General features: G+C 43.9%; 2 protein-coding genes across 8 annotated transcripts in view; one reads left to right on the plus strand and one right to left on the minus strand.

The window, feature by feature from the left end:
• LOC128322985 (uncharacterized) overlaps positions 1-19931 on the minus strand; it is a 41043-nt gene extending 21112 nt beyond the window's left edge. Inside the window, exons 1-3 of one of the 3 annotated variants that reach the window (XM_053245391.1) lie at positions 9900-9917; positions 8376-8475; positions 6701-6856 (exon numbers count right to left, since the gene is read on the minus strand). In XM_053245391.1, the coding sequence (XP_053101366.1) occupies positions 6701-6856; positions 8376-8472 (253 nt within the window). In that variant the 5' untranslated portion in view covers positions 8473-8475; positions 9900-9917. Of the gene's footprint in view, positions 1-6700; positions 6857-8375; positions 8476-9899; positions 9982-19185 lie in introns of those variants that run through there. The other 2 variants (XR_008306120.1, XM_053245392.1) reach the window with 2 other exon arrangements.
• The window catches only part of SYCP2 (synaptonemal complex protein 2), a 173825-nt gene that overhangs the window by 42659 nt on the left and 105426 nt on the right, over positions 1-25740 (plus strand). For all 5 annotated transcript variants that reach the window (XM_053245388.1, XM_053245387.1, XM_053245385.1 and 2 more), the window contains exons 10-16: positions 416-558; positions 636-688; positions 13884-13929; positions 14361-14456; positions 15467-15527; positions 15752-15897; positions 16584-16658. In XM_053245388.1, coding sequence (XP_053101363.1) covers positions 416-558; positions 636-688; positions 13884-13929; positions 14361-14456; positions 15467-15527; positions 15752-15897; positions 16584-16658 — 620 coding nt within the window. The remainder of the gene's footprint in view (positions 1-415; positions 559-635; positions 689-13883; positions 13930-14360; positions 14457-15466; positions 15528-15751; positions 15898-16583; positions 16659-25740) is intronic.

Below are 25740 nucleotides of genomic sequence, written 5' to 3' on the forward strand. Positions count from 1 at the left end.
GGAGAGGGTTTGGTTCACTTCCTGCCCCTGTGCATCCAAGGAGGTGCACCCTTTCTGCCAAGAAGGGGTTGAAATAATCAACTAAGAAGCAGAATGTAGAGAGGACTCCTGTCCTACTGTTTATGTACGTCCTCCCCGTATAAAAACATATGGCAATTCACATCTGGTTATTCTGTGAATCACGCAAAGATATAAGCTTTGTATCTTTTAATTACAGCCCATATGCTATTGCATATTCTAATTTAGTACCAATATGAAAACAGTTAACATTGCTCCTTAATTTCTGTTCTCTAACTAAGTTTTGTATAATTTTTATTTTAAACTAGTCAGTGGACATACTTGTATTATCTGTTTAACTAGACTTCTGGTAGCATTAACTTTCTTTATGGTAATCTTCCTATCACATATATTGCAGACTATGATCTCCAGGTTGCTATTACTGAAGCTTTATGCAGAATGATGTCAGAAAAACAAAGAGGAGAACTGGCAAGCCAGTGGTTTTCTATGGAGTTTGTTACTAATGCATTTAAAGGAATTAAGGACTCCGAGTTTGAAACAGTAGGTCACATTCCAGCACTGCTTATTTCAATGTGGGAACATAATTACAACACTTATACTGCTTTTCTCCTTAACAGGATTGCAGAAAGTTCCTTAACCAGGTGAACGGCATGCTTGGTGACAAAAGAAGGTATGCAGGCGGTAATGTTAATTAAAAGCAGTTTTCTATTTGGAGAAGAATGGCATATTAGATGTATACACTTTAAATCATATGATTTTATCTTATATAAGATAGAGCAGAAATAATAGCAAAGCAGAAATATTACTTTGGGTAAAAATCTTTATGCATTTGCTGGTGTGAACATTCTGATGCCTCAACTATTCAATATAGGGCCAAACTAAAAGGGGCATGGAAGCCCCATGTTTGGAACTACAAACTCCATTTTTAGCTTACTTTCCAGTAGGCTTATGAAAGCACCTGGCATTCTGTGTGTGTGTCCATGTGTCCCGCCCATCAATTTCGCAACACCTGGACCAATATGAACTAAATCAGGTACAGTTGTAGGGACACACAGCGGCACCACAACAGCGTAGTTTGTGATGATGAAATTCACCCTGATCCAAGATGGTGGATACCTAAACTTTTGAGGCACAAGTGGACTAACTTGTGAGCCGCTTAACCAATTTAAACCATATTTGCTACAGCCGCAGGGATACATAGGGATGCCCAAATGGACTAGTGAGTGATGATGTCATCCACTCAAATTCAAGATGGCGGCCATGTGAACATCTGAGGTGCAAGCGGGCTAATTTGTGGACTGTCTAACTGACTTAAACCAAATTATGTACAGTGGCAGTGAGTGACACACAAGGACACCTCAATGGCATAATTTGTGATGTGTCACCCACCCCGATCCAAGATGGCGGACACGTAAACTTTTGAGGTGCAAGTGGGATAACTTGTGAACCACTTAACTAATTTGCACCAAACTTGCTACAGCTGCAGGGACACATAGGGATGCCCAAATGGCATGGTGTTTGATGATGTCATCTACTCCAGTTCAAGATGGTGGCCAGGTGAACATCTGAGGCACAAGTGGGCTAATTTGTGGACTGCCTAACCAATTTGAACCAAATTACGTACAGTTGGAGTGAGCAACACACAGGAACATCTCAATGGCATAGTTTGTGATGATGTCATCCACACTAGTTCAAGATGACAGATGCGTAAACTTTGGAGGCACAAGTGGGCTAACTTGTGAACCACTTAACAGATTTGAACCAAATTTGCTACAGCTGTAGGGACACATAGGGACACCTCAATTGCAAATATTGTGACAATGACATCCAACCCAATTCAAGATGGCAGACATGAACACTTTTGAGGTGCAAGTGCACTAACTTGTGGGCTAACTTGTGAACCGCTTAACCGATTTGAACCAAATTTGCTCCAGCTGTAGGGACACATAGGGACACCTCAATAGCATAGATTGCGACAATGTCATCCAACCCAATTCAAGATGGCAGACATGAACACTTTTGAGGCGCAAGTGCACTAACTTGTGGACTGTCTAACCGAATTGAACCAAATTTGCTACAGCTGTATGGACACACAGTGATGGCCCAATGGTGTAGTTTGTGGTGATGTCATCTACCTCAATCCAAGACAGTGGGCATGTGAACTTTTTAGGTGCAAGTGTACTAACTTGAGGACTGTCTAACCGATTTGAACCAAATTTGATACAGTTGTAGTGAGTGACACACAGGGACACCTCAATGGTGTAGTGTGTAATGATGTAATCCTCCCCGATCCAAGATGGTGGATTCATGAACATTTGAGGTGCAATGTAGTAAACAGCCCAGAGACGTAAGTTTTGAGCGGTATAAAAATAGGTGAAATAAATAAAATTTAAAAATTAATGTGGTTTTAATGGAGTTTTATTGTATTTTAACTTTTGTAAACCACCTTGGGATGCCATATGAAAGGTGGTATAAAAATTGAACAATAAATAAAACAACAGAGATCTAACTTGTGGACCTTGATTTGAACCAAATTTAGTCCAGTTGTAGTGAAAGGGAAGTAGGCTGATTAGTTCTTACTAGAACAACTTGTTCTTTTACCAAAAACAACTAAAATTTGAGGGATCCTTATTGGGACTGTATCTCAAGATAGGGTGGGGACTGGCATTATTTCCTCCTGAAAATTCATTTCCTCCCCCAAACTGCTATTTGGCTAGGTTGGAAAACATATGGACAGATCCCTAGGCAAACAGGTTTGTAGAGTGTGGTTTCAGCAGAAAAATGGTGCTGGATGAAACCCCCTCCCCTCATGCTGTCCCAATCTGGATTTGTACACCCACTCTCCTGTGGCTAGTTTCTGTAGAAGAAAAAGATGAGCTCCAAACATGGGGTTCCCATGTCACATCAGGGTTAGCCCTTATACTAATGAGACTGCACACAGTGCATACAGCTTTATTTTCAGCCTACTTTCATTAAGGAAAGTAAGCTTATGAGATCACCGGCATTATCTGTATTTGTCTATGTCCATGTATGTCCCTTTCAACTTTGCAATGGCTAGACCAATTTGAACCAAATTTGCTACAGCTGTAGGGACACATAGGTACACTTCAATGGGGTAATTTGTGATGATATATTATCTATTTTATTAATTCTCCTGGGTGTGCCTTGGAATGTGCGACCCAGCGCCCAGCTGATTGGCTGGGCGGCGGAGGTGCCTGATTGGCTGAGGCACACCCAGGAGGATTGGTTGCCGTGGCAGCGGCAGGCCTGGCTGCGGAGGCCAGAGGCAGCAGCAGGCCCAGCCCAGCTGCAGAGGCAAGGCCCGGGGGTGGGGGAGCAGAAGTGGAGGTGGGGAGGAGAGGTGGCTGGGCCTGGAAGTAGAGACTGGGGCAGAAGGTGTGGGGGAAGAGGTAACCGCCGGTCCCAAAGAGCACACAGATGCTCTGTGCAGGGTCAGCTAGTTAATTATTATTTCTTGTTTACACAGTCAGACAAGTGTTATTGACTGATTTGTTTTATCCAGACATCCTAGTCCTTCCCAAGTACCTGGGATGGCTGAATTTTATTATCAATGTTGTTGCTGTTGTTGTTATAGATATCGTCACAGAATATAGGCTGTTCCCAGTAAAGTTGCTTTTTGTAATTGGCTGATGGTGATTTCTGTGGCCCCTATGGTGTTGAAGTGCTCTTCAAGGTCTTTTGGAACTGCACCCAGGGCGCCAATTACCACTGGGATTATTTTGGTCTTTTTCTGCCACAGCCTTTCCATTTCAATTTGTAGATCTTTGTATTTTGTTGTTTTTTCTATTTCTTTTTCTTCTATTCTGCTATCCCCTGGTATTGCTATGTCGATTATTTTGACTTGTTTTTCTTTCTTCTCGACTACAGTGATATCTGGTGTATTGTGTGGCAGATGTTTGTCTGTTTGTAGTCGGAAGTCCCATAATATTTTTACATCTTCATTTTCTTCAACTTTTTCAATTTTATGGTCCCACCAATGTTTGGCTACAGGTAGTATTTTTTGCAGATGTTCCAGTGTATCATCCCTGCTACTTTGTCATGCCTTTGTTTGTAGTCAGTCTGTGCGATCTTTTTACAAAAGCTATTATTATTAAATTTATATATTGCCTGACTCCAAAGGCTTTAGATGGTTCACAAAAATAAACACAAGAAAAACAAAATAAAACAAGAACAGCAATTTAAAATTTTAAAACATTCAGAGAGCACCAAAAACCTGGCTGAAAAAATGTCTTAAGGGCTCTTTTGAAGGCTGGCAAGGACATTAAACCATGAATGTCATAGGAAGCACATTCCACAGCCTAGGTGCGACTACAGAGAAGGCCCGCTCCCAAGTCACCATCATATGAGCCAGTGGCATATGGAACTGGACCTCTCTCAGTTATCTCACTGTGCAGTGGGGATCATGCAGAAGAAGGTGCTCTCCTAGGTAACCCATCCTAAACTGTTTATCTTTAGAGATAATCATCAACACTTTGTATTTTGCCTGGAAATGTATTGGTAGCCAATGCAATTGCTTAAAAGGCATAATATAGTCCCTGCGAGACAACCCAAAGACCAATCTAGTTGCCGCAATTTGAACCAACTGAAGTTTCCAAACTACATACAAAGGCAGCCCCACATAGAGCGCATTGCAGTAGTCAAGCCTAGAGGTTACCAGAGAGTGCCCCACAGTTCTGAGATCATTATCTTCAAGGAATGGACGCAGCTGTCATTTCAACTGAAGTTGATAGAAAGTGCTCCTGGCCATAGCCTCAACCTGAGAAACCAGAGTGAGGCCTTGGTCCAGGAGCACTCCCAAGCTACATAGATCTGGATAGTGAGGCCTCGGCAGACATAAAAATGGGTTCTGCGCCTGCGCAGGACACTTCGGGTGATATTGATTAGCTCCTCGCGACACCTTCTACCTGCCTCTGCACGAGCCATGCAGTACCTATACTGGCAGTTAGGCGTCAGTTGCTCAGTTTCTTTCTGACTGTCTACACGTTAAGACCTCGGAAACTTTGTTGCTCCTCTAAAGATATTTTGTTGTTAAACTCGGTATTCAACCTTAGGATAGCCCGACCATTCTTTGCCCTGAACAGACATAGTTAGCTTTTACGGACATGTGGATTGATCTCGGACCGGCTAATACAAACGTCTCTAGCTCTGTCCTATATTGTCTAGAGCCCGTGTGTTCCTGTGTTGTAGAATCTGTGTTCCTACTTCACCCTGTTATGGCAAGTAATAAATCAATAAAGGAATACCCTGACAGCCACAGATTCCTTTGCTCATGAGTTCATCTATGAGGGAGAAGACCACTTTTAAGTGTTGTATTCGCTGCAGGGCTAAGCTTCCGTCCACAGACGGTCATCAGCTTTGTCTCCTCTGCCTGGGCGAAGAACACTCCACGACTGCTTGCCTTATATGTAAGACATTTTTGAGACAGACCCTGAAGAACAGGGTGGTACGACTGAAAGTTTCATTAATGGAAGACACGCTCCGCCCATCTACCTCATCCTCCCTGCCGAGGGCTGCACATACGCAGTCTAAACCCTCGAGCATGGCTTGTAGTGCTGCGGGGACCTCCCTTAAAGCTTCGAAACCAAGCCTGTTCAAAGAGCCCTCGATACCGAAGAGCGGAAGCCCAAAGCGCCCATGCTCTTCCCCGTCAATTCATGCCATACAGAAAAGGCATAAGGCAGCTCCGATATTGCAGCATACCACTCCTTCACCGTCGGGGCTGCAGATGGAGCCGCGGAAGTGCAGAGCGAAGTCCTTATTGCCTGCCCCAACCCCAAGTCAATCACCTGCAACCCTGACCTCGATGTTGAGTGGAGGGACTCCAACTCGACATCGTGTAGATGCCAGCAAAAGTAAAAACAAGACGTCCACTAAGTCGAAAGGAAAAAACGTTCCTTCGACATCAGCCACCCTTACAGTTGGAAAACCTTGCTCGATGCCGACAGCTACCACATCTTCAACGCTGAAAATTGCTCCAAGCTACACTGTGAAACCATCTCTAATAGATAGGGAATCCATGTTTCCTTCAAGGACTGGGCTGGACTCCCTGGATGATGGAATGCAGATTGAAGTTGCACCAACAGAGGGAGAGATAGACATAGACCCTGACCTCCTGCAACTCCTTCAGTCTGAAAACACATCTCCTTCAATCTCTACTTTCCAGGGTTCATATCCCAGGGACTAGATGTCGATGATGATATGGATAGTCTTCCTCCTCCCAAGACACCTTCTCAGAGGACACCGATTGGTTTGTGCCCATTAGGAGGTTGGGATGATGCTAGCACTACTTTATCTCCTGAAGAATTTACGTTGTTCAGCGAATGGCAGGCAGAAAAGCTAAGGAGACCCCAACTTCAAGAACGCTCTATGGCTGTTACCACACAAATTACACCATGTGTCCTGCCTTGCACTTCAATTTCCGTTCAGACTGTCACTCCTTTAAAGGAAGTGCCTAGGGGCATAAGCACTGCAGTTCAGACTTTGGAATCTTGTACAAACAAGCCTCCTGTACAAGATTCCGCAGTGCAAGCTGCCATCCCGCTGTCTTGCCCTATCAGATCAGTATCGAGTCAGACATCATTACCTCCACTGTCTACACCAGCCGCCAGCATGTCGTGTGCTAGTCATAAAGAGCCCTTGCCTTCAGAAACGACTGACTTACCTGATGATGTGCCTTCGTCCTCTGATGAAGAAGAACACCCTACAGATTCCTCGGGGGATGTCCCTAAGGACAATTCAGATGACCCTAAAGACGATGCAGATGACCGGCTTCCAAAGGACCCCAGTCCAGATGTCATGCCTCTTCCAATGGATCCGCCTAAGGAAGAAATGAGATCCCACAATCAGCAAATAGCTGAAATGGCAGAGGTACTGGGTCTCGATCTCACTGAGAAAACAGCAGATTTGGACGACCCTGTTTATAATTTTTTTTAAAGAAGTCATCTGGCTTGCAGCCAGTTTATCTGCCAATGCTCCCAGTGATCACAAAGGCGGCAAAATCTGTGTGAGAGGTCTTGCAGACTTCAACAACTACCTCCAAAACGTCTGGAATCTCTCTACAGAATAAGGGAGCAGGATAATGAATATCTGCTAACTCATCCACTACCTAATTCACTGGTGATTCATTGTGCCTCTTTGGCGAAATCAGGAAGAAGGCATACCAGACCAGCAGACAAGGAAGGCAGGAAGCTTGATGTTCTTGCTAGGAAGACTTACTTTACAGCTTGCCTAGCCATTAAGATCTCAAACTACATAGCTTGTCTTGAGAAATATACCTACTCTTTATGGGAAGGTCTCCATGCACAGAGATCCTCTATAACATCAGAGGAGTTTCAAAAGTGTTTTGATAATGTCTTTGTTAAGACCACGACGGCTACGTGACAACAACTGGCGAATGCCAAACACTTGGCAGAGTCAGAATCACGCACTCTTACAACTGCTGTGATGTTGCGACGCCATGCATGGCTGCGGTCAACCACTTTGATGCAGGATATGCATGACCGCATAGAGTTATTACAATTTGTTGGGAAAGGCCTGTTTGCAGAACAAACAGATGATACTATGGAACACTTGAAGAAGTCTAAGTATACAGCAAAGATGTTTACAGCACAGTGTTTTGCAAATAATAGGTTTCAGCCATATCAACAGAGACAGAACTCCTACAGAAGAAATGAGCGCAAGGAGTATAAGAGACCCTTTAATTGCTACAATCGCAGAAATTACACACAAAGAAACAAGCCGGAACAGCAGGGCTGCAATAAGCCGGCACAGCAGCCGAAACAACATCTTTGATTGCTCTCAGAGCCCACAATTACCGGAACTGAAGCAACCGAAACAGCCAAGCTTATCCAACAGAACCGCAAGGGACAACATCACCTTGTTGCAAACCAGATACACCATCAAACTGGCAAGCCATGCCCAAGCATGGCAACATATAACATCAGATTGCTGGGTCCTGCGTATAGTCAGGACAGGTTATGCTATCAAATTCAAGACTCTTCCTTGATTCAATGGAATAAAATATACCCCAGAAACGGAAACGCTAGAAGAGGAAGTCAAGGTTCTTTTGGACAAGGAAGCGATTTCACCGGTTCCGTGGGCTCATGCTCTGACAGGCTTCTATTAGAGATACTTCCAAATACCCAAGAAGGACGGCGGCATTCGCCCAATCATGAATCTCAGGTGGCTGAACCTATATGTTGACGTGAGGAAACTTCGAATGATAACGTTGCAAGCAATCCTGCCTCTTCTTCACCTGGAGCAATGGATTGCAACATTGGATTTGAAAGATGCCTACTTTCACATCAGCATTCAGGAGTCCCACAGGAGATATTTACGTTTCACGCTGGGCAGTTGGATCTTCCAATACAATGTCCTGCCCTTTGGCCTGGTGACTGCCCCACGAGTGTTCACAAAATGCATGACTGTCATCATTGCCTACCTGCGAACACAAGGAATTTCAGTATTTCTGTATCTCGGCGACTAGACATGGACTGCCAGAGGGCGTTCCTCCCGCAGGACCAATTCCATCGAATAAAGGAGATGGTGTTACACTTTCGTGCCACTCCACAACAACAGGCCAGATCAGTCCAGGTCCTAATGGGCCTGATGGCCTCTTGTACCACTACTGTTCGCTACGCAAAGCTCTGCATGAGGAAACTACAGATGTGGTACCTGGATGTTTTTCGCCCCAATATGGATCCCCAGGGTCTGTCCTTTCAAATTCCACACACAGTCCTGGACTCATTGTTGTGGTGGACAAAAGATGTGAATATGCAGGAAGGGATGCCGTTTCAGACCCCGATACCCACTTACACACTGACCACAAATGCCTCCATGCTCGGATGGGAAGCTGATTTAGGAGTCCACAGAGCACAAGGCCGGTGGAATCACTGAGAGAAGGCATATCACATCAATTTCCTGGAGCTTCTGGCAGCCTACAAGGCACTGCAAGCCTTTCAGGATGTCATTCAGGAGGGAGTACTGCAACTTCAGATGGACAATACCATAGCAATCGGCTACATAAACAATCAAGGGGGAGCAGTGTCAAAGCCATTGTGCCATCTAGGGCTCCAGATATGGAACTGGTGCAACACCAGGGCGATTGTTGTCACACCTTGGTGGCCCAGACAGCCGTGGTTCCCGCAACTCTTACGGCTGTCGAACCATACGTTCAAGAGGTTGCCACAACAGAGGGACCAGATATCTCAACAAGAAGGACAAATACTCCACCCCAACCTGTCTGTCCTCAGTCTGACAGCATGGAAAGTGGGTTGCTGAAGAAAATATTAAAGAATAGCAAAAGGAAGTCGAATAGGAGGAATTATCTCTGCAAATGGAGAAGATTCTCGTTGTATGCCACTGAGTACCAATTCCAACCAAAGGAGGCCTCTGTGAGGGAGGTTTTGCTGTACCTAACCTCCTTGAAATCCAGTGGACTGGCCAATGCATCCATAAAAGTCCATTTAGTGGCCATTTCCGCTCATCACGGTGGCTGGGATCACAAAACTGTGTTTAGTTATCCTAACTGCAAAGAGTTTTTGAAGGGGTTGAATAATCTATTAACACCCCCCCCCACTCCGTTCAAAGGCCACCCAACAAGTGGAGCCTCTCCTTGGTGCTCTCAGCTTTGATGGAGAGGCCGTTTGAACCTATGACCACTGCTTCCTTAAAATTGGTAACATTAAAGGCTTTATTCCTGGTGGCAATCACATCTGCTAAACGCGTGAGTGAATTACTTGCTCTTCGAAAGGATGAACCATATACTCGGTTCTTTCCTGATAGGGTAGTTATGCGTTTGGACCTGTAATTCTGCCTGGAAATAGTAACTGATTTTCACTTAAATGCAGACGTGGTTTTACCTACCTTTTACAGAAATCCATCCACACCGCTAGAAGTTTCTTTACACATGCTGGACGTGCGGAGGGCCATCCTTTTCTACCTACAAAGAACAAGAGAGATGAGAAAGACAAGGAATCTTTTCATTGCCTTGAATGGGAAAAACCAGGGCCTTCAGCCATCCTGCCAAAAGCTGTCCTTTTTGTTAGTGGAACTCATTAAGATGGCCTATGATATTCAGGGAGTCACTCTGCCATCCACTATTAGAGCCCATTCAACAAGGGCTCACGCTGCTTCGGATATAGAAGATATATGTATGGCAGCCACCTGGGCCTTGGACCAAACCTTTGTGAAGCATTATGCACTGGACCTTCGCTCTGTAGAGGCGGCACAATTTGGCAGGGCTGTTCTTAAGAGGGTGCTTCAATAGCTTGCATTGCCCGCCACCATTTGGTCAGCTCGTGATTCACCCATTTTTATGTCTGTCGAGGCCTCACTATCCAGATAAAAAGGTTTCTTACCTGTAACAGGTGATCTGGTAGTGATGCCTCGACATTCATAAAACCCTCCCAGCCGGCCCTGCTACAGAGTGCAAGCGATTGAAACATTGCATTTCGGATTGCGAGCGACTGTGATGCTAATCATCATCGCCAGCTTACGGTTCCTATGGATGACACTGATTCTTTAAACTGCCGGGTGGCCATTCAGAAACTGAACTGACACCTAACTGCCAGTACTGCGTGGCTCGTGCAGAGGTGCAGAGGTTAGAAGGTGTCGCGAAGAGCTAATCAATTTTACCCAAAGTGTCCTGTGCAGGCGCAGAACCCATTTTTATGAATGTCGAGGCATCACTACTGGATCACCTGTTGCAGGTAAGCAACCTGTTTATCTATCGCGTCCCTAGAAGTATGACCCCTTACCATGAGTACCTCCGTCTTGCTTGTTGGAGACTGGTCTATAATTATCCATCACTGAGGGCTCTAGGGCAGACTTCTTAAGCAAAGGTCTCACAATTGCTTCCTTCAAACATGGAAGCAATGCTCCCTCCATCAACAAGGCATTTATGATGTTAACTTGGCCATTGCTAACAGCCTCCCTGCTAGATGTTATAAGCCATGTTGGGCTCGGGTCCAAAGGACAAGTGGTAGGCCAAACACTTTCAAGGAGCTCGTCTACATCCTCAGGAGTCACAAACTGAAACTGATTCATTCTAATTGAGCCAGAGGAGTTACTGGACACCTCTATAATTGACTCCACCATAACTGTGGAATCCAAGTCAGCTCGAATGTGAGATATTTTATCTGCAAAAAAGTTATTGAAAGCATCACAGCAGGAGAATGAGAAATCCAGATCTAAGAGGAGGGAACCCGAGTCAATCCCCTCACAACTTTGAACAATTCCACTGGGCGCGAACTTGTGGACGCAATATGTGCAGAATAGAATTACTTCTTCACAGCATGTATTGCCACAAAACAAGCCTTCAAATGGGCTTTGAGTCATGTCTTATTGTAATCGGGATAGTGCTTCCAACTTTCATAAGTAGTGGGTTCCGCGCCTGCGCAGATCAGCTTCGGGCAGAATTTGTTAGCTCCTCGTGACGCCTGCAACAGCTGATTGCACGTGATTGCAGTACCCTCTAATAAGCCTTCAAATGGGCTTTGCGCCATGTCTTATTGTATTCAAGTTGAGTCTTCCTCCATGTACACTCTAGTCTTCTCACTTGCCACTTCAGCTCTCGTAGTTGTTCATGGAGCCAGTTTTGAAGCAGAACGGAGAAGGCGCTTAGGGGCGATAGTGTCTACTGCCCTGGTAAACTTCCTATTCCAGGCCTCTTGGAATCCTATAGGATCCAACAGCCTCCTTGGGCGGACCATCCAAATTGGTCCTGCACTCCTGAAGAGGTAGGTTGTGGCCACGAAACCAGCCTTAACCAGATGGTGGTCCATCCATGATGCGTTTGAGGTGCAAATAGGCTAACTTGTGGACCGTCTAATAGATTTGAACCAAATTTGGTACAGTTGTAGGGAGTTACATATATTCACATCTCAATGTGAATCTCATGGCGTAGTTTGTGATGATGCCATCTACCCCAATTCAAGATGGTGGATGTATAAACCTTTGAGATTATAATATATAATAAACTTATTTATTTATTTATTTATTTATTTATTTATTATTTCTCTATGTAAACTGCTTTGGAAACTTTTGTTGAAAAGCAGTATATAAATATTTGTTGTTGCAAGTGGGCTAACTTGTGAACCACCTAACCCATTTGAACCAAATTAGCTTCAGCTGGAGGGACCATAGAGCTATCTCAATGGCATAGTTTGTGATGATGTCACCCACCCTGATTCAAGATGGCATACGTGTTAACATTTCAGTAAACGTAAAGATGGCGGACGTGTAAATGTAAAAGTGGGCTAACTTGTGGATCTTCTAACCAATTTGAACCAAATTTGGAACAGTTGTAGTGAGTGACACTACAACAAACGTTGTAGTTCGTGGTGATGTTATCCACCCCACTCAAGATGGAGGACAAATGGATGTTTGAGGCTTAACTGGGTTAACTTGTGAACTGCTGAACCAATTTGAACCAAGTTTTCTGCAGTTGTAGGGACACATAGGGACACCTCAATGGCATTGTCTGTGATGATGTCATCCACCCCAATTCAAGATGGCAGACACATGAACATTTGAGGCGCAACTGGGAACCTAATTCGACCACATTTGATGCCAATGTAGGGACACATAGGGGCAGCTTAAGGGCATAGTTTGTAATGATGTTATCCAGCCTGATTCAATTCAAGTCTTTATTTCGTTCTATGACCAGTATAACAGCAAAATAAACAAGAAACAATTAGGACAATCTACTCCTACAATGTAATAGGGGATCTCTATAAAATTACCTAAAACATAATACAGTGAGTAGAATAAGCTAAAAATTAAGACTATGAACAGAAACTATATAAAATTAATCAACACTAGGGGCAGAATAATACTGAGTATAAACGTGGCAAGATATCAGAATTATGTGCCTGATACAGAATGGTGTTAAATCTCATACCATTTTGTGTTCTATACTATGTATGACAAAATCATATCCAACCAGTGGACACAACATACATACATACATACATACAGGCTTTAAAATATTTAGTTCTTATTAAACTCTGAATGAATTTTGCTAGCTATTAGGCAAAACCTGGCCACATTATAGGATCTAAAGTAATTCTGATCTGTCAAAAGGAAATTAAGATAAAAAGAATCAGTACAGCCTGGATATGAGCTAATATATGGGGAGATAAGCTTATGCCAAATATCACGGTAGTATTAACAATACAAAAGTAAATGAGCCATCGCTTAGCCTGATTCAAGATGGAGGATGCGTGAATGGTTGAGGCACAAGTGGAATAACTTGTGGACTGCCTAACCGATTTGAACCAAATTTGTAGTGAATGAGACATAGGGACAATTCAATGACGTAGTTCGTAATGATCTCATCCACCCCAATTCATGATGACAGACATGTGAACATTTAAGGCTGAAGTGGGCTAACTTGTGAATGGTAATTATCAGTTAAGATCACAGTGAAAGGAAAGTAGGCAGATTAGTTCTTACCAGAACAATTTTTTTTATTTATAAACTGCTCTATCTCATGGACTGAGAGACTTACAAGTATTTTTCTAAAATGTTAATGCTTCTGTCCCCAAGGGACTTGCAATCTAAAAAATTAATGGTTTGGAGGATACAAAGATGCCAAGTGAAATAAAAAAGTACATTGTAAACATGAAATCTAGCGAAATGAACAATAAAGAGCTCAGTCCTAAGTATGGTGGCAGTAGTATCTTTAGAGCTCTGCTCAGGAGGCAGGTAGGTTACAAGTCCTGGAATGCTATTTTTCCCATGAAAAATGTTTTTTGAAAAGGTGAAGCGTTGCTCTTATGCGAGAAGTAAGAGAGAAAGAGGAAAAATGAAAATAATGCATTATTGAAAATGCTTTCTTACAGGGTTTTTACCTATCCTTGTTTATCAGTCATCCTTGATAAACATGAGGTAAGTACTTTTATTTTGAAATATGTGTATTAGCTTTTATTTGAACTATTATTATTATTTTATTTAAAAAGAATTATTATCATCATCATCGTTGTTGATACAAAATCAAAGGGTACACCAGAATCTTCATAAACGTATAGAATGGAAAAAGGGGGACTAGAATCTTCATAAACTGATAGAAAAACTGGTTATTCTGACTTGATGTAAAACACTCTACAAATTTCAATGCTATGCATAACTGTATAACTTCTGCTTCTTTGGCTTGCATTTCTCACAGTGGTGAAGCACATGGCACCTCCAGGTACAGCTGTGGAAGACCACTGTCTGAAAACCTGGAGAGCTTCTGCCATCAGTGTAGGCAATACTGAGTCAGATGGACCAATGATTTGACTCAATAGAAGGCAGTTTCATATATTCATATGTTGTTTTAGCTGCAGATGCCAGTAGATGACAATCTTGAAGAATTTTGGATTGATTTTAATATTGGTAGCAGAAGCATATCTTTCTATGTGGCTGCGGATGATGAAGTAGGTTAAGTTTGCTTTATTGCACTAAAATTTTAATAATTTTAATCAATTGTGTTCTAATGAAGGGGTGCCTTTGAGCCACTTCATACTTTATAAAAGATAAACTAATGTTTTTGAAGACATTTGTATCTGAAAGAGAACATCCATCAATTGCTAGTTTTCTGGCATATGTGTAGTTTCAAAATATGTATTTATGTCTCAATCATAATTTATGATAAACTGTTGGTGCAATAGTGTTTTCAACAGTGGTTGCTATAATTTTTTTCCCCAGTACATATTTACAATTATACTAGAATGGTGGCATTTGTCTGATCATATGACTGGAAAAACACACAAGAGTTCTCCTTAAAAACTCTCTCTTCTCAACACACTGCCCCCCTGATTAGGATTTTATTTATTAATAGTTAAACTATACATTGAAATCTTGCGAAGTTGTATGATTTATTATGTTTTATCATGTTGAGTGTTTTACCATTTTTGTGAATACTACTTCCCCGATACTGCTTCCCTGAGCAGTATTGCACTGGAGGGGCGGGGTATAAATATTATAAATAATCATTAAATAAACAATTTATATTGGGATTTAGCAACTGGAAACCCTGGTCAAATCCACCCCCTTGAGAAATATCACTTGGTCAATCTAGAGACAAAACAGGCATGGAAAAATAGCAAAGCTCAGGGACATCTTTTTGTGAGGCACAGTGACTTGAGAAGGGGAAATGGTAAAAAAACACCTCCACTTGTGCAATGGTGAGCAATGTTAATCTGCATCTCAGCACTACTGCATGGGTGCAGTGCTAGTTTTCATGTCATACAGCATCGTTAGCAAAAGAACTTGCTGGCAGGTCATTTTACAGGAGTGTCATTGAAATCTTAGCCAACTAGTCTTCGCAGTCTTCTTAAAGTGAACCACTAGGATAACCAGTAGCCAGATTGGAGTACAGTTGCATATTAAGTTATTAACAGTACTCTAAGAACTTGCATTCTTTCCCACAATTTTTTGTTTTTAGGGCCATCAATGGGAAACTGTGAGCATACCTGAAGATGAAGTTGAAATATATATTATTGAAGGTATTGGCAGAAAGGAATTCATTTTTTTTACTTTCAATTGCTGTTTCCGTTTAAGTGTGAAATGTGGTATTTATAATGAGCCAACTGTAAGATCCTTGTTAAGGAAGTAAGGTTTTTATTTAACCAAGAGTTGTGAGCTTTTAATTTGCATGCAAGTATATTATTTATATATAAAGTAAACAATAACCATACAGTACTGATAAATATCCTTCATCCTTCTATAGGAAAAGATAAAAAGAAGTTAACAATAAATCTAAAAAGTCCAATGTCTGTGGGCAACCAAGAAGGGGAGAAAATAATAATGCATTTTGATTCTGCATTAGAAATTGTGGAGGCAGTAAGAAACGTTTATGGTGCAAAAAAATGTCAGGTAAGATTATTCTCCCCCCACCCTCTCTCATTTATATTTCTCTGTATCCAATTGAAGCAAAAACAACTAATCACTGTTTAGCTTTTATAGCTCTTTTTATAGTCAGTACTAGTGTTGTTTCTAAGGGAACATTGCATATTTGCAATTACATGTAAGTGTCTCAAATCAAGCAACAGTTTTATAATATTTACTGTGGGGAGAATGAAGGAGTGGCAGTTTGTTGCCCAAGATGTTTAGTTAAGCCAACAGCAAAAGATGGGGAAGGAGCACTGGTGAGAACAGGCAGGTGTGCTATACAATAATTATGGAGAAGGATCTTCAATAATATTTCACTCTGAACTAATGTGAAATAAAAATTTGCAAAATCCTACCTTTGCAGAAGTTGCATGTTCACTTTTTTATAAATGTTCTGAACTTGTGTCATTTTTCCATGAGGAGGAAATAACAGTAAAAATAATAGAGACGGTTTTGCATACCCTCAGTTTGAAGGCTCTCTCTCAACTATATTTGTGAATTAATGCACTCATTTTTCAAGAGAAATTAAAAATTGGAGAGAATTTCAGTACAACAAAGGAAACAAAAACATCAATAGATGTTAAATAAAACTATATTCTTTCTTTGCTGTTCCTCCCCGCACCCCATCCTTTCATTTTTGTACTGAGATATTTATTACTTGTATTTCTTAGGGATTTATGAGGAAGAATACTATGTCAGTTGCCAAAACAGCAGTACATGTAATTTTTGATGAAAGTGGATCACAGGTAAATACTGTGGAACAATATTTTAATTGTGGAAGAGCAAGTCTCTGCATAACAAACATGGATAAGAAACATGATAGACACAGGTTTTGTTGTACACATTTTATAATTTCTTTTAACATAAAAATCTTCGCATTAAAGTCTCCATTTTGTTTAGAAAAAATGGTATTTTCAAGCCACGAACTGGGACTTAACCACCTACATATAGCTAATCAAAAAGAATGTGCACCTATTGGTCTTTGCCCTTGATTGAGACTACTGTTTTACTCACAGGCTGTATTTTCATGCCCCAAATCATGGCTGTAGTATGTAGTACTAGCTTAACCCGCACAAAGCATCTGCACACTAGTACTTGATTGCTCCCCTCATCCCCTGCCACAGCCCCTTGACCTCAGAGATCTCTCCACTCTCACCTGAGCCACAGTCCTGCTCCTCCTCCTCCATCCCGTTGCTCCATCCCCCTCATCTTTCTTGGTTGTGGCTGCTGACAGGATTCTTCGTCACTGCCACCGCCACCATGGCCAATCGTTCCCCTCAGGCTACTGAAAGGCCCGTGCCCACCCCGTGCCCTTCCTTCTTCTTTTTCTCCTTCTCTCTCCTCCACTCGCTCTTCCCCTATTTCTTTCTTCCCCTCCCCGCCTCTCTTCCTTCCTGAGTTAACAGGTCTTGCTCATCTTGTTTCCTCATCTACCATTAAGCACATCTTCTGACCAGTAACAGTTGCATTTCAACTGACCTTAACCATCACAGGCTCCTTCTTCCTGTTTGCATATGGAATCCCCACTGCCCAATCACCATGATGCTTCTGCTCTGTAAAGCACTGTGTGAGTGCCTTCGCCATATATATATATATATATATAGAGAGAGAGAGAGAGAGAGAGAGAGAGAGAGAGAATATATATAGAGTATATATATATATATAGAGAGAGAGAGAGATCTGTACCGCTAGTTTGTCACCACACTTTCCTTCCCTGCCAGGCACGGTTCCGGGGCCCGCCCCGCTGGGTTCCTCTTGGTGGCGTGGTTCCACCGCCCGCCTCCTCTCACCTTTCCCTCCCCGCCGCCGGCAGTGCTTTCCTTCCCTGCCAGGCATGGCTCTACTGCCCACCCAGCTGGGCTCCTCTGGGCAGCATGGTTCTGCCACCCACCTCCTCCCTCCCACCAGGCCAGTATCTCTCGTCTCCTCTGTCCAACCACTTGCTGCCGCCACCTCCTCCAATTGTACCACCTTGTCCTGCTGGCCAGCTACCACCTCAGGCCGGCGGGGGTTCACCTGCCAGCCACCCACCTCCTTAAACTCCTCGCCTCGCCTGTTGCCTCCACTTGCAGCACTCTCTCACTCTCTTGTGAGACGTTGCCACACATCCCCACGGCCCACGCATCCAAGACCGGACCATCTTCAAGAATTAGATAGATAGATAGATAGATAGATAGATAGATAGATAGATGTGCATAAGGGCTTCAGCCCAGTGAAGATAACTCACACACACTTGTCCCTATTCAGAAAAATCGCTACTCACATGAAGCTCTTTATGTGTATCTGACTCCATTTGTCTACTGTAAAATTTGCTTCACTCAAGTACATGAAAATCTTCAGTTACATACAGTTAGAAAATGCATATAATTTTTTCACTATATATTCTTGGATGGGGAATAAGGACAGTCTAGAAATGGGGCGTGTCCTTCCTGAGGAAGGAGAACTTCAACATAGATATTCTGCAGCTCTTCAGTCCACCTAATGCTAAATTGTTTTTTCAAAAAAGCAAAGAAGTGATTGCAGATATTGTTGTGAAGCTGAAACCAAGTGAATTGTATCCTAAGAACTATTGAGGTGAGGTGCTATTTTTGCTGATCCCTCTGTAGCCTGCATCATGCCCCCTCAAATCTGTTCTTGAGGCTTGAGTGGCCTTTAGGAAACCACCCTATGTAGCTGATGTCACAGGAAAAATTGTCAGCACAAATGTGCTCAAACTAAAATGGCAGTGTCCAGTAGTCTAAGTGTTTGCCTAAGGACTGGAAAGAAGCATATCTTCTGCACAGAGCTTCCTTAGGTCAGCAGCAAATATCTTGCAACCCTCAGGGACATATTTCAGGGTGGCACGGCCCTTCTGGGGAAGGAGATATTAGTGAAAATTACCTCCTTTTGCACAATAGTTGCTGTGGAGTTCAGGAAGCTCTCCAGAGCAGAGACGCTTCTTCCAGGTGCATGGGCTCACATTTAGTCAGGATGTTGGCTGTGTCATCCTATACTGAGGTAATAAGAACTATTGAGGTTCTATATCAGACCCAGTATTTGGTTTTTTAATACGTTTCTGCTGTCTTTCACATTCACCTAGCTGCTCTGGATGAACAGCAATTGATCCCAAGTATGTTAATTTTCAAAAATGATTTTGTTTTTCATAAGCATTGCTGAATAATTAAAGGATGCCTGTGGTAATTAATACAGTCAGCACTGGAACTCCAACCCAGAGAAGTTTAGCAGGTTTTGTAAGCTACTAATCTTTCAGGTGATCCATGTTCACTCACAAACCTGGGTTCTGTGCCTGCGCAGTAAGCCTCGAAGAATTTAAAGCTCCTTGAGGTGCTCTTTGATTCTGCTGAATCGTGTGCATGGCGTGACTGTTATTTTCGATGGGAGAGTGTCTTTCTCCTTCTTGACTGCCGCATTGCTTACATTGGGATGGATTCACTCTGCTTTTCTCGTTTATTAGCTTTTTCCAGTGCTGGATTTTTAGCTTGACTTCGGACTGTTTTTTCTCGGCTATTCTTCAGATTTGTCTTTTTCAGTGATATTTAGCTTTGACTGTGGTTTGTTCATGGTTTCTCTTTTTCTCTTGCCCCATTGGTTGCTCTAATGGACAATATAAAAACTTTATGCAGTGTACCTTCTGTGGGTGTACGCTACCTTATTCCAGTATCAACCAGTAGCTGCTCATCGGGACTGAGAGTGACTTCGGGATCTGCTGACAACCACACTTCAGGATCAAAGGCGACTTTGGTAACAGCCACCCTATCTACTTCTTGGGCTCCTTCTCATAGAGAACATGGGGACTTAACACTCAAAAAGTCTATGCTGATCAATGTCGAAGCTCAACATTGGCGCATAAAAAACACAAGCACAACCACTCTGGATCGTCGGGATCATCGAGTCTGAAGCCTCGCCACACTTTGTCCACCTCCTTGACATCAACCAAATCATAGCCTCCTTCAGCATCAATGTTGAAGATCTATCCTCATACCCCTTTGACTTCTACTTCATAAGGGGATTACTGGGGATCTCTCTGTTCAACACTGACAATGCTTCTGCATCCAGCATTGATGTCAACATCATTATTACATCACCTGATGACATCTACTGCCAGCATCACCTTTATTACAACTACAGTGCCAATCTTGATGACATCGACGGCGACCACCTCACTAGAGTCTATGCCTAGGGTGCCTTCACCTGTTGTAATTGACTTTTCACCAGCTTTGTCTCCAGCCCATTCTTTGCATGAGTTTCCTAGCAAGGAAGAGAATCTGTCATCCAGGGAGGTATCCCCAATGTTGGGGAACAAATCTACCACAAGGAACCTGGAATCTCTCTTGGGATCATCTTCCACCCCATCAGGTTCCACCTTTAAGGCCTTCCACCTGCATGGCCTGGATGGGGATGATGATGATTCAGTGTCTCTAAAGGTAAAGTGTGCCATCGAGTTGATTTCGACTCCTGGCACCCACAGAGCCCTGTGGTTTTCTTTGGTAGAATACAGGAGGGGTTCGCCATTGCCTCCTCCCGCACAGTATAAGATGATGCCTTTCAGCATCTTCCTATATCGCTGAAATCACTCCTGCCCAGTATAGTACCAGCGGGGATTAGAACTGGCAACCTTTTGCTTGTTAGTCAAGCATTTCCCCACTGCGCCTCTTAAGTCTCTACAAGTTCTTAAAACACCATCTGCTTCTCCTGCTAAGGTGACCCTGCGTTGGTCCCCCTCTCATCCTTGAAGGGAGTATTTTCATCATTTCACTCCACATTTTGCCACCATGACACATCCAACCGACTATTGGAGTTCTCCTGGGGCCTTTGACCCTGGATATATTAACGAACTTTGGCAATATAGGAACCCCTATTATATGCCTTCACCTGCTTTGCCTTATTTCAATGTATATAGATTATAGAAGACTATGAAGCTTAAATGTGCTCTGTAATCTACTCCTGTGAAAGACAAGGGTCCCGTTTCCTTGCCTGCTCCTACGTCTCCCTACAAGCCCTAGGGATGTGCATGGAAGACCCTTTATGATCCTCCGAACCGGTTCGACTGGTGGGTGGTAGTGGTGTGCATGGTTCAGTTCGGAGGCCATTGACAAGGCCTCCGGACCGGTCCGGAATTCCTGCGCTTTGGTTCGGAAGGGCAGGGGGGAGTTTCTCTTTAAGGGGGGGTGGTAGTACTTACCACCCCGCCACTCTTCCCCCTCCAGCGCTGGCGCTTTTCAAAACGTTCTTGGGGCAGCAGAGTTCCTCCCTGCCGCCCCTGCCCCCGTCGTTGTCCTTGTTAGCTTGAAAGTAGGCAGAGCTGGTGGCGCGCATGCGCCCTTCGTGGTGCGCGCGCTTGTTTCTGTTGCTGGCGCGCACGCGCAGCGTGACATATGTGGTGCGCATGCGCGCCAGCAGCGTAGACAAGCGCGCACACCGCAAAGGGCGCATGCGCGCCACCAGCTCTGCCTACTTTCAAGCTAACAAGGACAACGACGGGGGCAGGGGCAGCAGGAAGGAACTCTGCCACCCCAAGAACGTTTTGAAAAGCGCCAGCGCCAGAGGGGGAAGAGCAGCGGGGGGGGAGGTAAGTACTACCACCCCCCCTTAAAGAGAAATCCCCCCCGTGCCGGACCGCGGGAATTCAGGACCATGCACACCACTAGTGGGTGGTTCCGCTGGTTCAAAGGTGCGGGTGCAGCTTTAAGGGTGGGGGAGGGTACACTTAATCCTCCCAAAGCTTTCCTCCTGCTGGTGTCCAATTTTAGTAAAGTCTGTTGGAGCGATAGCATACCTCCCTGCCGCCCTGTTGCCCCCATTTACCAGAACTACCCAGAAGTATTTGGCATGTTGGGCCCATTTGTGCACACATGCCTGACATGCAGGCAGGCCCGACATTCCCACGCTGGCATGCCAGATACTTCTGGGTAGTGCTGGTAAACGGGGGCAACGGGGTGGCAGGGAGGTATGCTGCCGCCCCGACGGGCTTTACTAAAATCGAATGCTGGCAGCGGGAGTCGTAACTGCACCATCCCCAGCCCTTAAAGTTGCACCCCCCAACTTCGAGCTCTCCCCGCCCGGTTCCATGCACATCCCCAACAAGCACCCCAAAATGCCTTCAGCTCCTGTAGGCAAAAGGGAGATAACATCTCCATCTCCTACCCACCTGACAGATCCTGCTATGGAAATAATTCACCACTCTCCAGCCCCAGAAAAGTCACCCCAACAAGATGATCTTTCTGAAGGAGAATACGACTCCAGCCCCTTGTCTGAAGGAGATTCTGTTCATACTGAAAACCCTTCAGATCCTTCCTCAGACAAGGCTGTAACCAATCCACCATCAAGCTCACCTACAGAAGAGACAAGGTCCTACTGTGTACAGGTGATGGAAATGGCTAAGGCTTTAGGCCTAGAATTGAAAGCATCAACTCCTGAAGTTAAAGACCCACTATATAATTTCATGCCCAGTTCATCCGCTGTTCAGTATGCATCTCTGTCGATGCTCCCAGTCCTTGCCAACTCTGGTAAGGTGTGGGGATGCCCCATCCACCTCTACTCCCACTTCCAAGAGGCTTGAAACTTTATACAGGATCCAAGAGGATTCTTGCCCTTTCCTGTTTAAACACCCTCACCTAACTCTCTGGTGGTAGACTGTGCAATTAGTAGTAAGTCAGATAGGATGTATTCTGCCCTAGTAGATAAAGAGCACAGAAAACTGTGGGTTGCAGATTTTACTCCTTGTCTTGCTGGGCCCTGAAAATCTCCAATTATATAGCCTTCATGGCCAAGTTCCATTTTTTAGTTTGGGACACTTTCAAGCAAGATTTGAAAGATGTCCCTGAGGACTTTAAAGATAAGTTTCAGTCTGCCTTAGCCAAGTCTGCCAACAGACACCATCTGAGCGAAGCACCTTGAGGAAACTGAATCAAGATCCCTAGCAGGTGCTGTATCTTTCCCCAGGCACACTTGGCTACGCTCTACCTCCCTTCAGAGCGACATGAAGGACAAGATCAAAAACCTTCCCTTTGAAAGGGATGGCCTCTTTAGTGTTCAGACAAATGAAATGATGGAGATTATGAAGAAATCCCACCATATTACATGGACTTTTACTACTACCCCCCAAGCAGTCGACCTTCTCGCAAAGATATAGGTTCTTTTGGCTGGCAAAAGTTCCAGTATAAACAACCTGATGGTAAAGATTACAAGAAGTTTTTAAAATATGTGGCTAAGCATCAGTACAATCCACAGCACAGAGCAAAGAACAAAAGCAAAGAGCGAAGCCTCAGGACCAGTCCAAGCAGACTGTTTGACACCTTGGCACTGGAAATACCTCAACTCTCTTCTATTAGTCTCACCCCTTTCTCCCAGACTTGGTGTTGCATAACATCATATGCCTAGGTGTGGTCTGTAATTATCAATAGTCTACCCCATAGAACAGAAGATGGGCTTTTATTTGAGGCATTTCCAGGTACCCAAACAGGATAGTGGCCACCGTCCTATCATAGACCTTCACAACCTGAACAAGTAAATCAAGGCCAAGAAATTCAGGATGATCTCCTTTCAAACCAGTCTTCCTTTACTCACGAAGCACAAGTTGTTTATGACAGTAGATCTCAAGGATGCCTACTTCCATGTGGAGATACATCCCACACACAGGAAGTACTTTTGCTTCACACTGGGTCAACAGAGTTATCAATATGCAGCCCTCCCATTTGGACTTTCCACAGCCCCCTGTGTCTTCACAAAATGTGTCAGCGCCATTATCACACATCTCGGGACACAGGGAGTCTCCATTTACCTTTATTTAGATGACTGGCTACTGACATCAGACAGCAGAGACCCTAGTCTCTCAGGTTCAGTTTACTCTAGATCTACTAGTGGATTTAGGGTTGATGGTGAACCTAAAGAAGTCTGTTCTAATGCCACAATTACATATTCAATTCATTGGGACAATCTTGGACTTGCATATGAAGAGAGCTTACCTTTCTGGAGAAAGGAAACAACTGATAACAAACCTGATCTCATTTGCTCTCAATCCAAAGCAAAGGGTTCAGTCAATACAAAGGCTGCTAGGTCTCATGGCCTCCTGCATGGCCACTGTGCCCCACTCAAGGCTTTGTATGCACAGGCTCCAAAATTGGTTTCTGTTGGTGTTCAAACCAAACTCTGACAGTCAGAACATGTGGTTAGTTCTCCCACCACTCATCTTAAAATTGTTACATTGGTGGACCAAGCTGGACTCTCTCTCTTTCTCTCTTCCTCCGTCCCACCCCCCTCCTTTCCTCCCTTCCTTTCAAGTTGCCAACACCATCTTTAACAATGACCCCATATGCCTCTCAGACAGGTTGTGGAGCAGACTGTTGAGACCTGCATACCCAGTTTATCTTGATCCCCAAAAGTGGTCCCTTCATATCAGGCTCCTAGAGCTTCTCGCAGTTTTGCATGGCTTGAAGTCCTTCCTTCCTCTGCTACGACGTCGAGTGGTCCAGGTTTTCCTAGACAATATGACTGGAATAGCCTATCTCAGCCACCAGGACAAAACAGTCTCTAGATCCCTATGCAACATAGTCCTGCAGTTCTGGGACTGGAACACAGCTCATCACACATCTGGGGTACTTCATTGGTGGACCTCACTACTGCTCAGTACAATAAAAAGGGCTAGTTGTACTGCACCAGAGTGGGAGTAGAATTGAACTCCATGGGCGATGCCTTTCAGATGCCCTGGCCAAAGAATCACTATCACCTCTTCCCTCCCTCTCCCCTTCTCTCAAAGATCATGGGCAAGATACTGTGGGAAACCCATTGCATCATACTCACTTCGTGGCCACAGCAACCGTGGTTTCTGATCCTGCTGCAATTGTCTCAAGGCCATCAACAATGCCTTCCACTCTTCCATATTCTTCTATCCCAACAGGTGGGCCACAACCTTCATCCCAACCGCCAATTGTTGAATCTGACGGCCTGAAAGGTCAATTATTAGATACCATCCTCCTGAATGAGAGAAAAGAATCAACACATTGGAACTACATGTGCAAGTGGAATCAATTCACATCACATGCTGCCTTCAAGGGCTTTGACCCCTTCAATGAAACCCTCGGTTAGTTCCTTCTATACTTGACAGGTCTAAAGCATTCTGTAAAGCAAATACCTATCTCAAGGTCCATCTAGCAGCACTCACCGCAAGGCACCCAGGCTAGGATGGGCACCTGCTTTTTTCCCATTTGAGAAAAGAATCCTCAAAGGCATAAACAACATCTTTCCACGTGTCAGAGAACCCATCGAGTCTTTAGTTGGTCTTGTCCTTTCTCACCAAACACCCCTTTGAGCTACTCCTCCGCTAGCCTCAAGTTCTTGTTTTTAAAAGCCTCCTTCCTTGTTGCTATAACATTGGCACATCAAGTCAGCGAACTGACAGCTCTTTGTGCTGATTCTCCATACACCAAGTTCTACCCTGACAAAGTCGTTCTCTGGACAGACACTTCCTTCACTCTAAAGATAGTCTCTGACTTTCATTTAAATCAGGACATTGTTTTACCTACTGTCTTGTGGAACCCCTCCACTCTTCTGGAGAAATCTATGCACTTCCTGGATGTGAGATGGTCTCTCCTTTACTACCTAAAGAGGATTAAACCAGGGTTTCTCAACATGTGGGTCCCCAGATGTTCTTGGACTTCAACTCCCATAATCCCCAGCCCCAGTGGCCTTTGGTTGGGAATTATGGGAGTTGAAGTCCAATTACATCTGGGGACCCACATGTTGAGAATCCCTGGATTAAACCATTCAGACAAACCAACAAGCTCTTTGTCTCCTATGACAAGGGTCGGACTATCTTGAGACAAAGGGTCT

The sequence above is a fragment of the Hemicordylus capensis genome, chromosome 4 (genome assembly GCF_027244095.1).
Source record: "Hemicordylus capensis ecotype Gifberg chromosome 4, rHemCap1.1.pri, whole genome shotgun sequence".
Lineage (NCBI taxonomy): Eukaryota > Metazoa > Chordata > Lepidosauria > Squamata > Cordylidae > Hemicordylus > Hemicordylus capensis.